At 53.5% G+C, this 12,095-nt stretch overlaps 1 protein-coding gene across 1 annotated transcript; it reads right to left on the bottom strand.

Annotated features, from left to right (window-relative positions):
• Positions 1-7,270: 7,270 nt before the first annotated feature.
• CHST14 (carbohydrate sulfotransferase 14) lies at positions 7,271-12,031 on the bottom strand. The gene has a single exon (XM_004421416.3). The coding sequence runs from the start codon at positions 9,173-9,175 to the stop codon at positions 8,045-8,047; it is 1,131 nt and encodes a 376-aa protein (XP_004421473.1). The 5' UTR covers positions 9,176-12,031; the 3' UTR covers positions 7,271-8,044.
• Between the last annotated feature and the right edge of the window lie 64 nt (positions 12,032-12,095).

The following is a 12,095-nucleotide window of genomic DNA, read 5'->3' as shown; positions in this document are numbered from 1 at the left end:
GCTAAGCTCTCATCCCACTGCTGCTCTCCAGCCTTCTGTTTGTGCAGTTTTATACCATGTAACACTCCTTTTCTCATGTGGTCTGCAAGTCCCTGTAAGGTAGTGAAGGTGACAGGTGAGAAAACTTAGAGAAGGGACTTGCTCAAGTTCATCAGAAGCTTGTGGCAGAGTCTGGACTGAAACACAGGAATCAGATCACTCTGAGTCTTTACTACCCCAAGGGACTCCCCCGCTAGTGACCATTGGAGGTTGAGACCTATCTCCTCTAGGAAGCCTGGATGGCTTAGGAACAAATGAACCCAGCCCCTGCTTTAGGGAAGCAATTTGATTATTGGAAGGTCCTCCCTTCGGGGAATTCCCATGCTCACTCCTCAACTCCCAGGCTCCTATCTTGGTTCCACATTTCACGACATCTGTCTCTCACCTGGCTATGTTCCTGCCAGTCCAGGTGGTACTCTTTCCCTCCTGTATCTCAGCAAGCCCAGAACTCAGCCCTGCCTGAGCCACTTCCCCCAAACCTCTACTGTTGCTTCCTTAGTGGAACATCTCTCCTTCTGGTCTCCTCCTTTTAAGAAGCACTGTGCTAACCACCAGATGTCCATTGTGATTCCTGATTTCTCTTCCTGCAGGCTTTCCTCTTCCTTTATTCCCCTTGTTGCCATCTACCCATCCATTCATCCACGTTCTCCCTCATCCACCAATCCATCCATCCAACCATCCATCCATCCATCCATCCGACTACTTATCCATCTAGCCATCCATCCCCCCTTCACACATGTACACACATACTCACTCTCACACACCTATCTGTCCATCCATGTACTCACTCATCCACCAATCCACCCATCCATGCATCCATTCAACTACTTATCTATCTAGCCATCCATCCTTCCATTTACACACACACACCCACTCACCTATCTATCCATCCATCCATCCATGTATCCATCCATGCAATCATCTGACCTTCCACTTATTCAATCTTTATTGAGCACCTACTATGTACCAAATACAAAGAGAAACAAGGCCTGGCCCTTGTCTTTGGGAAACTCTTGGTCTATAGGGCAGGGACAGACAAGTAACACCATGGGTTGAAAGCTCTCCTAGAAGTGTGTACTAGGGACCATAGAACTTTAGAGGAGGGAGGGACTAATGGGTCAGTAGCTGAGAAAAGCCTCAGGGAGGGCCAGACATCTGAGCTGTGACTATGAGTTCCCTTCACTGTTCTGTTCCTCCTTTGTGCCTATCACTCCCTCACTCCTCCATCTATTCACTTTATCTGTGGGTTCTTGGGCTGAGGTAGTCTCAGTGAACAAAAATCAAAGATCCCTCCCCAAAAGTTGCACAGAGCCTGGCTTTCTTGCTTTGGTTAGGCCAGCTCTCTCTTTCGTCTATCAGAACAGTCTCTTTTTATTACTGGACACTTGCACCCAGGCAGCAGGAGACCCCCTTCCAAGGGACTGGCCTTCCACTGTGTCCAGCAGCTTCTGTAGAAGAGGCTCATTATAGCTTCTCATTGGGGAGTGAGAGGGTGAGTGGGGGAGGCATGCCTTGGTTGCCAGTGGTCAGCTGACCACCAGTTTGGCTTAGCTCCTCAACCAGAAAGCCTCGCCCCATTCCCCCGATCCCTGCCCAGCCAACCTCACTGTTCTTGGGCCTGCCTCAAGGGCCTTCCTCCAAGCAGCCTATGGCCTTTCACAGCGCCATACACTGGCCTTTCACACTTAGGGGCCACCCCGATCTCCAGCTCCATGGATGCCACTGCTCTGAGGGCCCCTCTGGCCACAGTGCTTGGACTCTTGGGACTCTGCTGCCCCTGGGGCTCTGGTGGGAGCCCCAAGGGCAGCTCAATATCTCCAGGGCTGAGGAGAGAGAAATGATCTAGTGGATGCCTGATGACCACCTGCCCCCTGGGCTGCCATGAAGTCAAATATCGGGTTCCCTCCATCTGCAAACGGTCAGTGAGGTGGTGGCCCAGCAGGTCTGGGGCACTACTGGGCCAGTGGCAGGAGGCACCACAGGCTCCTCCTTCCCAGGCTTCGGAAGCCCCTCATGTTTTTCTGCTCTCCAAAGCTCTACCCCAACGCTGAGCTGGCACAGTTTTCCTGTGGGGGAGTTGAGGGGCAGGGGATGACCTGGCTTGACTTTGGTCCTCCTTGTGCCCTCACAATGGCATAATCAGGACTGATGCTGTGATCCTCTTTGCCTCTGTGGGGACTCCTCTGCAGATGGGTCCAGGACCAGGCAGTAACAAGCTGAAGAGTTCAGTAGGAGGATGCTACAGAAAACTTGGTACTGCTGTGCATGTGGGTCCATGGAAGACCCCTTTAGGGGAACTTGGCTTCTCTCTCAGGCTTCCCCTGGAGTTTAAGTCCAATTGAATGATCATGTTGGGAGGAAGCCTGGACTATATCCCCTGGGAGGTCTGGGGCTTCAGCATCCAGACTCAACTTCTGGGTGCGTCTGCTCTCAGCTGAAAGGATGTGAGCCTATGAGAATTGGAAGCTAGGCAAAGATGATCGTCAATATCCACTCAATTAATGACAATGACACAAACCAAAGATAATCAAAACCTGCAGCGAGTTGAGTAAACTGCAGAGAAAACACCCTGACAATTTCAGTATGGGCATTTGGGCATAGTGATGGCACATGTCTTCCAATGCCCAAGACAGGGGCAGCAGTCTTGAGAAAGCCAGGAATGACCAGGGAGAAGAGTTTAGTTCAGGAGCCCCCAGACATCTAGAGGCTCTTTCACGGCCAATAGCTGTTTTCTGGTTGTTGAAAAGGTCATTATGACAACGGAATCTATGGGAACACATGCCCATATGTCAGAGTGGCCAAGTTGGGTCTACATGGCAGCCATCGAGGTGCCCTGCTCACATCTCCCTTCAAGAGAACCTGCTGTGAGAAGTGTAATTGGCTGACAGCCCCCAGCTGCTCTACACCTCTCCATCTGCCTCAATGTCTGTGTCCCCCATTTCTGCCCAATGGAAGACTCCTCTAGTAGGCAATCTTTGCCAGGGACTCCCCATTGGCCTTGCTGACACTCTTACAGCTGCACTGTAATCTGAGACTCCTCCCACCTAATTCTTCCTTCCCTCTCTCCTTTCACACGTGTCAGGCTCTCACTGCCTACTCCTGCTCCCTTCCCCCTTTATCCTTCACAGCTGTTTTCTCCTATAAATCTCTTGCACGTCTAATTCTGTCTTGGCATCTGCTTCTCGGAGGACCCGAACTAAAAGTCTGGTATATTCACCGTCTGGGTCCAGCTCTACTGTAAGGTTGATTCTCAGGGTGGGCAAATCTGGGCAATTTTACAATAGCTGGAGAGAGGCTGGTGGACAGAATCACTTGTGGAGTGTTGAGAAGGAGGGCTGGAGAAGGGTGTGAAAATCAGAGAAAACTGAACACGTTTATCAGCAAATGCGATGAGCTGGATAACTTACAATGCATGTTCACTTATGGAGGAGAAAACACTAGAAGGAGCTGGATTTTAATCCCAACCCCCCATCTCTTTGGCCAAGTCACTTAGGCTTAATTTCCTCATCTATAAAATGGGAATAATTTAACTTACCTTGCTGGGTTGTTGTAAGAATGAAGAGGATGCATGTAAAGTACTCAGCAGCGTGCCTGGCACAGGAGCTCTCAATTCAGAATAGCTATTTTTAATTAGTAGTATTTTCCTTCAGAAAAAGAAACAATGACTTTCCTCTTGCTTGAAGCCAGGCACGGGCTGGTTGAATGAGAAAAGAACCGGATCCACCCTGGGAAGGGTCCTGGGGGCTTGGCCCCCTAGTGATGGGCCCCTGGGAAAGGTGAGGGTTTTGTGTACACCCAGGCAGGAGGGGTCAGCTGTTCCATTCAGATCTTGTTGCTTCCTGCAGAGGGCCTGTGTGGGACCCTCCTGGAGGGAGGGGACAGAGGTGGGAGAGGGAAAGGGAGGGGTAAGGACCTCAGAATTTAAGGTGAGGTGATTTCTGGACAGTAGCTTAAGGTAGGATGAAAAATGGACCAGAATTGGAGGCCCTGGAAGTGGAGTCAGGGCCCAGGCCTGGAAGGCCAGGCTTTGGGCTCCTCCTCTCTTCTTTGTTCATCGCCCTTAGCCGGTGAGAGAAGTTAAATAACTGCCAGCCCCATCCCCCTGTGCCCTGGAGGACTGGGTTGTCCATGACGGAGCGAATTCTAGAGGCGACCCTTGTTCACATAGGTGCCAGGCAGTGGCAAGGGCTTGGCTCCATGTGGGGATAAGAGCAGACGCAGTGAAAAGGGGGAATTCCAAGAAGACACAGCCCAGGTGTTCAGTCCTGAGAATGCCCCTGCCCTGCCCCTGGCAACCCAGAGCTTGCCACACACCCCCAGCTCTGGTCTGAGTGCCCAGTATAAGGCAGGCCCCACTAGGGCTAGCTGGACCCCCACAACTCTCTGCCACCTCCTTGGCGGCTTTTTTTAAGAAGTCCATTTTGGCTATAATCACCAAGACAAAAAATAATAAACGTTGGAGAGGATGTGGAGAACCCTCATTCACTGCTGGTGGGACTGCAAACTGGTACAGCCTTTATGGAAAACAGTATGGAGATACCTCAAAAAATTAAAAATAGAAATACCTTATGATCCAGCTATCCCACTCTGGGTATTTATCCAAAGACCTTGAAATCAACAATCCAAAGAGGCTTATGCACCCCTATGTTCATTGCAGCATTATTCACTATAGCCAAGACATGGAAGCAACCCAAGTGTCCATCAACAGATGATTGGATAAAGAAGATGTGGTATAGATATACAATGGAATACTACTCAGCCATAAAAAAGACAAAATCGTCCCATTTGCAACAACATGGATGGACCTAGAGGGTATTATGTTAAGTGAAATAAGCCAGACAGAGAAAGACAAACACTGTATGACCTCCCTCATATGTGGAATATAAACTAACACATGGACAGAGAGAACAGTTTGGTGGTTACCAGGGGGAAGGGAGTTGCGGGGTGGGCACAAGGGGTGAAGGGTCGCCTTTACATGGTGACTGACAAATAATAATGTACAGCTGGAATCTCACAATGTTATAAACCATTATGACATCAATAAAAAAAAAAAGTCCATTTTCCTAGACGGAAAGGTAGATGACAAATTAAGTTCCTCAGGGGCTGACTCTAGGGGAAAAAATGACGCTAGGTGGCAGTTTGTCTCAGCAGTCCCTCTCCTTCTTACCTCCAACCCCCCTCCTCACACCACAGGTGTTGGGTTCCAGCTGTCAGGATGCTCTGCGGCCTGGCACTCTTTTCTGCCTGGGAGGAGAGTAGCCAATAAGCTAACCACATTAAGGACTTCATTTGTTTCCCACTCCTCCAGGGCAGACAATGGCAAATGTCAGCTGGGCTGAACTGGATTCTCTGCAAATGAAGGAATGAAAGAACTGAGGGAGAATGTGTGCAGGACATTATTCCTTAACCTTATCTTTCTTAACCTTCCTATTCCCTCTTCTCTCTACCCCCACCTTCCACAGTCGTGTCCCCCCCACCTTTGGGCAGGATACTCTCCTTGTGCCAGTTTCTGTGTTTGTAAAACAGGATAACGCCTCCGGTATTGGGCTTTTGTGAGGTTTACTTGAGACGAGGTAAACACGACAGCTGGGCCGGCATTCTCTGGGTTCCGTGCTGTAGGCCCTTGTGAGGGGGACAGAGTAGCTGCTGTAGGTCTGGAGAGGCAGTTCCCAGCCAAGGAGGAAGAAGCTGGGGGCAGGGTGGGGGTGGGGGCTCCTGAGGGGCCAGAAGCTCAGAGAAAGACTGACTGGTTGGCAGAGGAAGTGAACCCACGCGTCAAAGGGGCTCTGCCCAGAGGCAGCTCCCGTCTCCAGCACTGGGTGGACAGTGTCCTGGCTTTTCCCCTGTCCCCATAGGCCTCTGAGGGATCGGGTGTTCAACTAGCACTTCAAAGAACATCCATTAAGCCAGGTGCTGGGAGGGGCCCTTTTTCTAGTTTTGTCTTCATTAATCCTCACAGCAATCTGCATAAGGTAAGTGTTATTATTCCCATGATACAGCGGGGCACATGGAGGCTTAGAGAGGTGGTCGAGCAGCTGTCGAGTAGACCTGGGACTTGATTGGTCTGGGTGACTCCAAGCACAGTGCTCTCCGTCCTGCAGCAAGATGTACACCTTGCTTCTGCTGGGCCATCTACACGCCTACTGTGTGCCAGCCCCTTGGGCTAGGTTCTGAGAATGTCAGGTAAACAAGACAGACATGGTCTCAACTTCCCACAATTCACAGTCTCAGCTGGGGAGACTGACAAGTAATTGAGCAGGTACAACACAGCACAGTAAGTGCTATCTGAAGTGAAGTCCCTAGAGCCTAGGGGACCCTGAAGAGGGGCATCTGACTCAGACAGGGGATCAGGTAAGGCCTCCTGGTGAGTCACAGCAGAGAACCATGAGTGCCCATAGAAGCCCCATCCCCCAAATTTCTCCTCCAAAGTCAGGCCAATAGCAAGGCTAGGTACAAGTGGCATCTGCAAGGGGGCCCTTCCCACCTCCCTCCCTCACTCCCTTGGGCACCACCTCTCACGACTGCCTCAGGTCCCTGAAGTACAGCTGTTCCCCTACAGGTATATGAAATATACCAACAGGGCAGAGCCAGCTCTGGCCTTGCATCTCTCCCATGGGCACAGCAGGCACAGCCACCTGTTCTCCATCCCGTGGTGGGCCTGGGATCTCAGAAGAGCAATGGGGGAACAGGTCACACTGAGGCCTGTCCTCTACTGCCCTGACCCCATTCCTCCCACATGGCCCACAACTTCCTCTGGACCTACCTCAGCAAGAGCCTGCCCAGGGCTCAACCTCCTCACCTTCCTTGTAATTCTCAATGCCAGAAATAACCTCCCCTTGCTCACACAACGATCTCCTTTTTTATCTGGGGGCCTCCTCAATTAAGAAGTAGTCCTGCCCAAGAGGAGGAGCCAGTGTCTCATACCCACCCCCTTCTTCAGGGAATAATCCCCGTAGGTGTGCTACAGACCTGGGCCATTCCTAATGGGGCTTGCCCTTTATCGGCCCTTCATCCCAGAAGCTGAGTCTGTGATCCAGTATGACCTGTGGGAAGCCCCCAAAGGCCCCATGGCCTGGTGATGGCCCACTGGACTTGGCAATGGCCCAAGCAATTACACTTTGTCTTCCTTTCTCTGTCTCACTTTCTCTACCTGCAAGCTCCCTCTCCAGACCTTGGGAGACAGACACAGAGACTTGCTGGACTCACAGGAACTCAAAGGGAGAATCAGAGATGCTGACTTTGTACACAAAACAGCTTTATTAAAAATTCAGCTATTAGAAAAACAAAGGCTTCACAAGGGTTCTATCAAAAAGTATAAATTTTAAATAAATGAGTCAGAAAAGTGGCAGCCAGATACACCAACCAGTCACAACCTTGGGGGAAGGGAGCAGGTGGCCAGAGCCCCAAAGAAGAGGCTGGGCACAGGGGTCTTTGGATGCCTATAAGGCCAGGTCCTGGAGCTACCAGACAAGGGCCCTGACAGTTTTCCTTTCCTTGGAAAAATGGTTCTTTACTTGTTAAGTGTAGGAAACTCTGTCTGAAGCAGAAAGGCACAAAAGTCATTGATAAGGCATGACTACTGACTCCAGCCCTTAGGCACACGGAGTGGATGAATGGGCGGTCAGAACCAGAGGGACCCAGGTTAAATTAAGGTGGACCAAGTGGACGGCATAATCCTTGTAGCTGGGGGCTGGGAGCCAGTCTTTAGAACAGACGTGTTGCTTCACTGGCGAACTGGTGTCTGGCCCTGCCAGGGCAAGAATGATCACACTGGCGCCCAAGAAATTCCCCCAGTGGGGACACCAGACTTCCTGTCCAACTCTGTTCTCTGAGCCACTATGGGCACCCACCTTGGACAAGGAACTTCCGAGGGCAGCCCCTGCCATCCAGGCATCTGGAGAAGCCCCACGCCCCAGAGCCAGGGTTTCTCTGGATGGCAGGCAGCAGTACAAGAAGCTGGCATTGTCAAAACCAGTCCCCAACAGCTGCTGGCCCATACCCATGGTCATTGGTGACAGGCCTCCCTGGTGACATTAGGCAGCGGGTAGGCAAACAGGGAGAAGTCCAGGATGTACTTAGGAAGCACGTCCTGCAGCAGGGCCCGTGGGGCACTACACAGGTGGTAGTGCAGGCTTTCAGGGCTCGCTGGCCGGTACCAGGCCTGGCGAGCTGGGAATCGGACATGGGGCGGTGCCTGCACCCACTCCAGTACTTGGTTGGCATCAGCCTCCAGCCTCTCATAGGAGCCTACAAAGTCATAGTGCACGGCACAAGGCTGACACAGGTGGTACACGGGCATCCAATGCTCATTCATGCGCTCAGGGTCCTCATCCACCAGGTATCTCAGGAACTCGGGGAAGGTGACATCATCCCCTGCGGGGCTGGGGCCCGCTCCAGCCCTGTACCGCCGCACGATCTCAGCCCCGTAGCGCTGTTGGTACTCTCGGATCTCGCCAAACTTGTTGCGGTAAGCAGAGAGAAGGCGTTCCAAGGGGTCCCGCACAAACAGGAACTTGAAGTAGTGCTGCAGGCGGTAGCGAATCTCCTCAGGCCGCAAGTCTGCCAGAAACACCAGGTCATTGCGGTGGTCCATCTTGAGGCGGACGTCCACGCTGTCCAGAACGCCCGCCAGCACCTTCAGCACCCGCTTCCAGTTAGAGCAGGCCACTTTGGGGACATAGCAGTAGAGGAAGCGGTAGCGGTCACTCACGAGGATGTGGCGCAGTACGGTGCGCCGCTGCCCCACTGTCAAGTCCCAGGGGTCCCGGGGCATGCCTGGTTGTCCGCACACTGCCCGCAAGGTCCGGTTCCGGACGTCCTGCCTCACCTGCAAGTCCGAGTCTCCGGCATCCAGGGACAGCCTCCCCGGCCTGGCGACTGAACCGCGCCAGGCTGCACCCTCGCGGTTGGGAGGGTGCAGGGGAAGGGGCTTCATCTCGGCCAGGATGCCCCGCTCGATCATGAGCAGCAGCCCGCTGGAGGCCACGATCACCGCGAACATCAGCATGGACGGCAGCAGCAGGGGCGGCCCCCCCAGCCCGGCCCGGGCCCTGCTCACTGGGGCCCGCCTCAGCGCCCGGCCCAGGGGCTCGGCGCCATTTGGGGCCGCCAGCGGGGTCAGCGGGCGGGGGAACATGGTGCTCCCGGGGTAGGGGCCTGCGCGGACCGGCCGATCCGAGGGCTGCCTGGGAGGCGGGCTCGGGCTGGGGGCGGGAGCCGAGGGTTGGGCCCGCAGCGCCGGGAGGGGATCGGAGAGGGGAGCCCCCGGCGCGCGCAGGGGTGGCCGGCTCCCGGGCTGCGGCGCCGGAGGGGGCGGCGGGCAGCGGGCGGCGGGCGGGCGCGGCGAGGGACCGGGGCCGGATGTCCCGCCCGGCAGCTCTCCGCCCCCGGCCCCGCCGTGACACAGGCGCGAGGGCGGGCCCAGGCCGGGGGCGGGGAGAGAGGCAGGCACCTCTGCAGGGAGCGGGCTACCGAAGAGCGTGCAGACCCCCACCCGGGAGAGGGCGCCTGAGCCAGGGCCGCCCCGGTGCTCCGGGCTTCGGGGACAAAAGCTGCCAAGGCCTCGAAGGCAGAAAAGCTCGGGGCTGCGGCCTCCTCTCTCGCTCAGCGCGTGCCCTCAGGGAGCTGGACGGAGAGGACCTGCACCCAACGCCCACCCGCACACTCCGCCCTGGCCGAGCCCTTCCTCCCACGGCGCCCCGGCGGTTGCGAGGCAGCGTGTCCCTGCGGCGCTCTCCACGAGTCCAAACTTTCGGGAGGCCCCTCTTCCTAGCTGGAAGCAGAGTCCCCAGTGTGCTCCCCTTACCCATCCTGTCCTGGCCACTCCAGTAAAGAGAAACAAGACTGTCAAGCACTGACCAATGGCTCGTCTCCATGGTGACCCTTAGATTTAACAGTACTTGGTGGATTACAGTGTTTATCCACTGGGTAATGCTGAACTGTCTGGAAATGGAACCTTCTCCCCTCATCTGCCTTCCCTTCACCAGCCTTTAAGAGGTGGGATAACTGGGACACTCTCTGGTGAGGGGCTAATGACAAGTTGGTGCCTTGTGACCCACTGGTGTGGGCAGCACACATTTAAAAAAAAAAATTTTTTTTTCCCTCCCCAAAGCCCCAGTACATAGTTGTATATCCTAGTAGTACGTCCTTCTAGTTCTTCTACGTGGGCCGCTGCCTCAGCATGGCTTGATGAGCAGTGAGTAGGTCCGTGCCCAGGATCCCAATGGGCGAACCCGGGCCGCTCAAGCAGAGCACAAGAACTTCACTCCTACGACTCCGGCCAGCCCCTCAGCACACATTTTGAAGGGTGAGGAGCTGGGCACAGAGCAGCTGCCTCCTTTGCTTGGAGCCACAGCCGGTCACATGGGCTAGAGGCAGCTACGGGAATGCCTAGAATGTCAGTGGCCAGCCTTTACCCACCTGAACTGGGCACCTAGCTAAGTGTCCAAACTTCACCCTGCTACGTGGGGAGCCAGTGAGGCTCTGAAGCAGAGCAGTTATGTGAAGAGAGTCAACATTTATTGAAGCAGGTTCAGTGTTTTGTATTCTCTCCTTCCATTGTCACAGTCACTCTGGGAGGTAGGTAACTATGGGCATTCCCACTGTACAGCTGAAGAAACAGAAGCTCAGGGAAGCTGAGACTCTCCATGGGTCGGTCCGATTCTAAAACCTAAATTCCTAACTACGATCCTTCAGAGATTAATGGAGCACAAACATGGAAGGGTAGGAAGGGAAGAAGCAGCTGACCCCAGGAAATGCTGTACTGAGGCGGTGATGGAATAGGAGGAGATGCCAGAGGCTTTGAGTTTAGTGGGATAATGGAGCTACCACTGAGCAGATGAATTCACAAAGAAGGATGAGGGGTTCTGAGGGATGAGACAAAGCTAGAGGACTCACGGAAGCTGCCCCGCGATCCTAGTAACGTGAGAGCACAAGGGATGAGCAAGGGGAAGGAATAGGAAGCCTGGTGGCCTTCCAGCTCCTTAGAGTAGGCTCCCCACATTCCACTGTCTCAATGCTGGGGTGCACCTCAGGATGCACCATTCACTGATTTAGAAGTTTGCATCCAGGTTCAGCCTTCAACGAACAGCTTCTTGCCTCCAACTGCACTGAAGGTAGATTTCTGGTGGTGGAATTATTTTCTACTGAAAAAAAATTTTTTTTCTTTTAAACAGTAAGTACATCTTTTATATTAGCAGAGGGAAAAAAAAAAACCTTTGAAAAGTTTTTGATAATTTGGCCACACGCATTCATTTCTCTGAACGGTTTTCAGTGTTAGCAGTCACAGCGAAGTAACCTGAGGAACACCCACTTACTCTGGGGGAATCCTTGGGCAAGGTACTTGTCTCCACACCAGTTTCCTGTCTGTAAAATGATAGGCTACCACCCATGTCATGGGACTCTTGTGGGCAGCACACTGATGGCAGTGCTATAGTAAATCCATGGTGGTATTCGTGCCACTAAAAACCTCAATGGACATGCACCTGCCCAGATGTCCTTACCAAAATGCAGAAAAGGATGGGGGGCCATGCTTTGCCTCCTAGGAACCCCCATGGCCTTAGAGCTGCCCCACCTTAAGCACGGTGAACACTGAGGCTTTGGGGCTGGGGCTGGGTTGAACCAGGTTCCAGGCAGTCAAAAATCCTTGGCCCCATGATGTGGCCTTCATTCCCTCAGCAAGGAGTGCCAGTTGCTAGATATTGAGGCACTAAGACAGTTTCTGCTAGCCAGTCCTCAAGGGCATGACCCAAGATGACGAGATGGTATCTTCACCATGCACCTACTTGGTGACCAGTTCCCAGGTCACTGACCAGGTGAGGGCTGGCAATCTAAGGATTTCACACAGTCCAGGCAGGTGGCTCTGGCCACCACGATGCCAGGAAGTCATCTACAAGCTCCCATTCCTGCTGTCTCCTCTCCTCCCTCTGCTTTCTGCTTACTTTCTTGCCCCCTCTGCTTATTGGCCTTAGTGAGCCCCTACAATACAAGGGTTAAGAGGGACCCCCAAAAGAGAGTAGTGAGCCTCTTGCACTCACACACAAAAAGATGACAGGACA

Source organism: Ceratotherium simum, chromosome 3, assembly GCF_057802395.1.
Source record: "Ceratotherium simum simum isolate JZ-2026a chromosome 3, ASM5780239v1, whole genome shotgun sequence".
NCBI classification, from domain to species: domain Eukaryota; kingdom Metazoa; phylum Chordata; class Mammalia; order Perissodactyla; family Rhinocerotidae; genus Ceratotherium; species Ceratotherium simum.
The sequence above is the reverse complement of the archived record's forward strand: the minus strand, read 5'-3'. Positions and strand labels throughout refer to the sequence as shown.

Bases quoted from the DNA above. Each gene is read 5' to 3' on its own strand.
- CHST14 (XM_004421416.3), bottom strand. From the start codon at position 9,175: ATGTTCCCCCGCCCGCTGACCCCGCTGGCGGCCCCAAATGGCGCCGAG.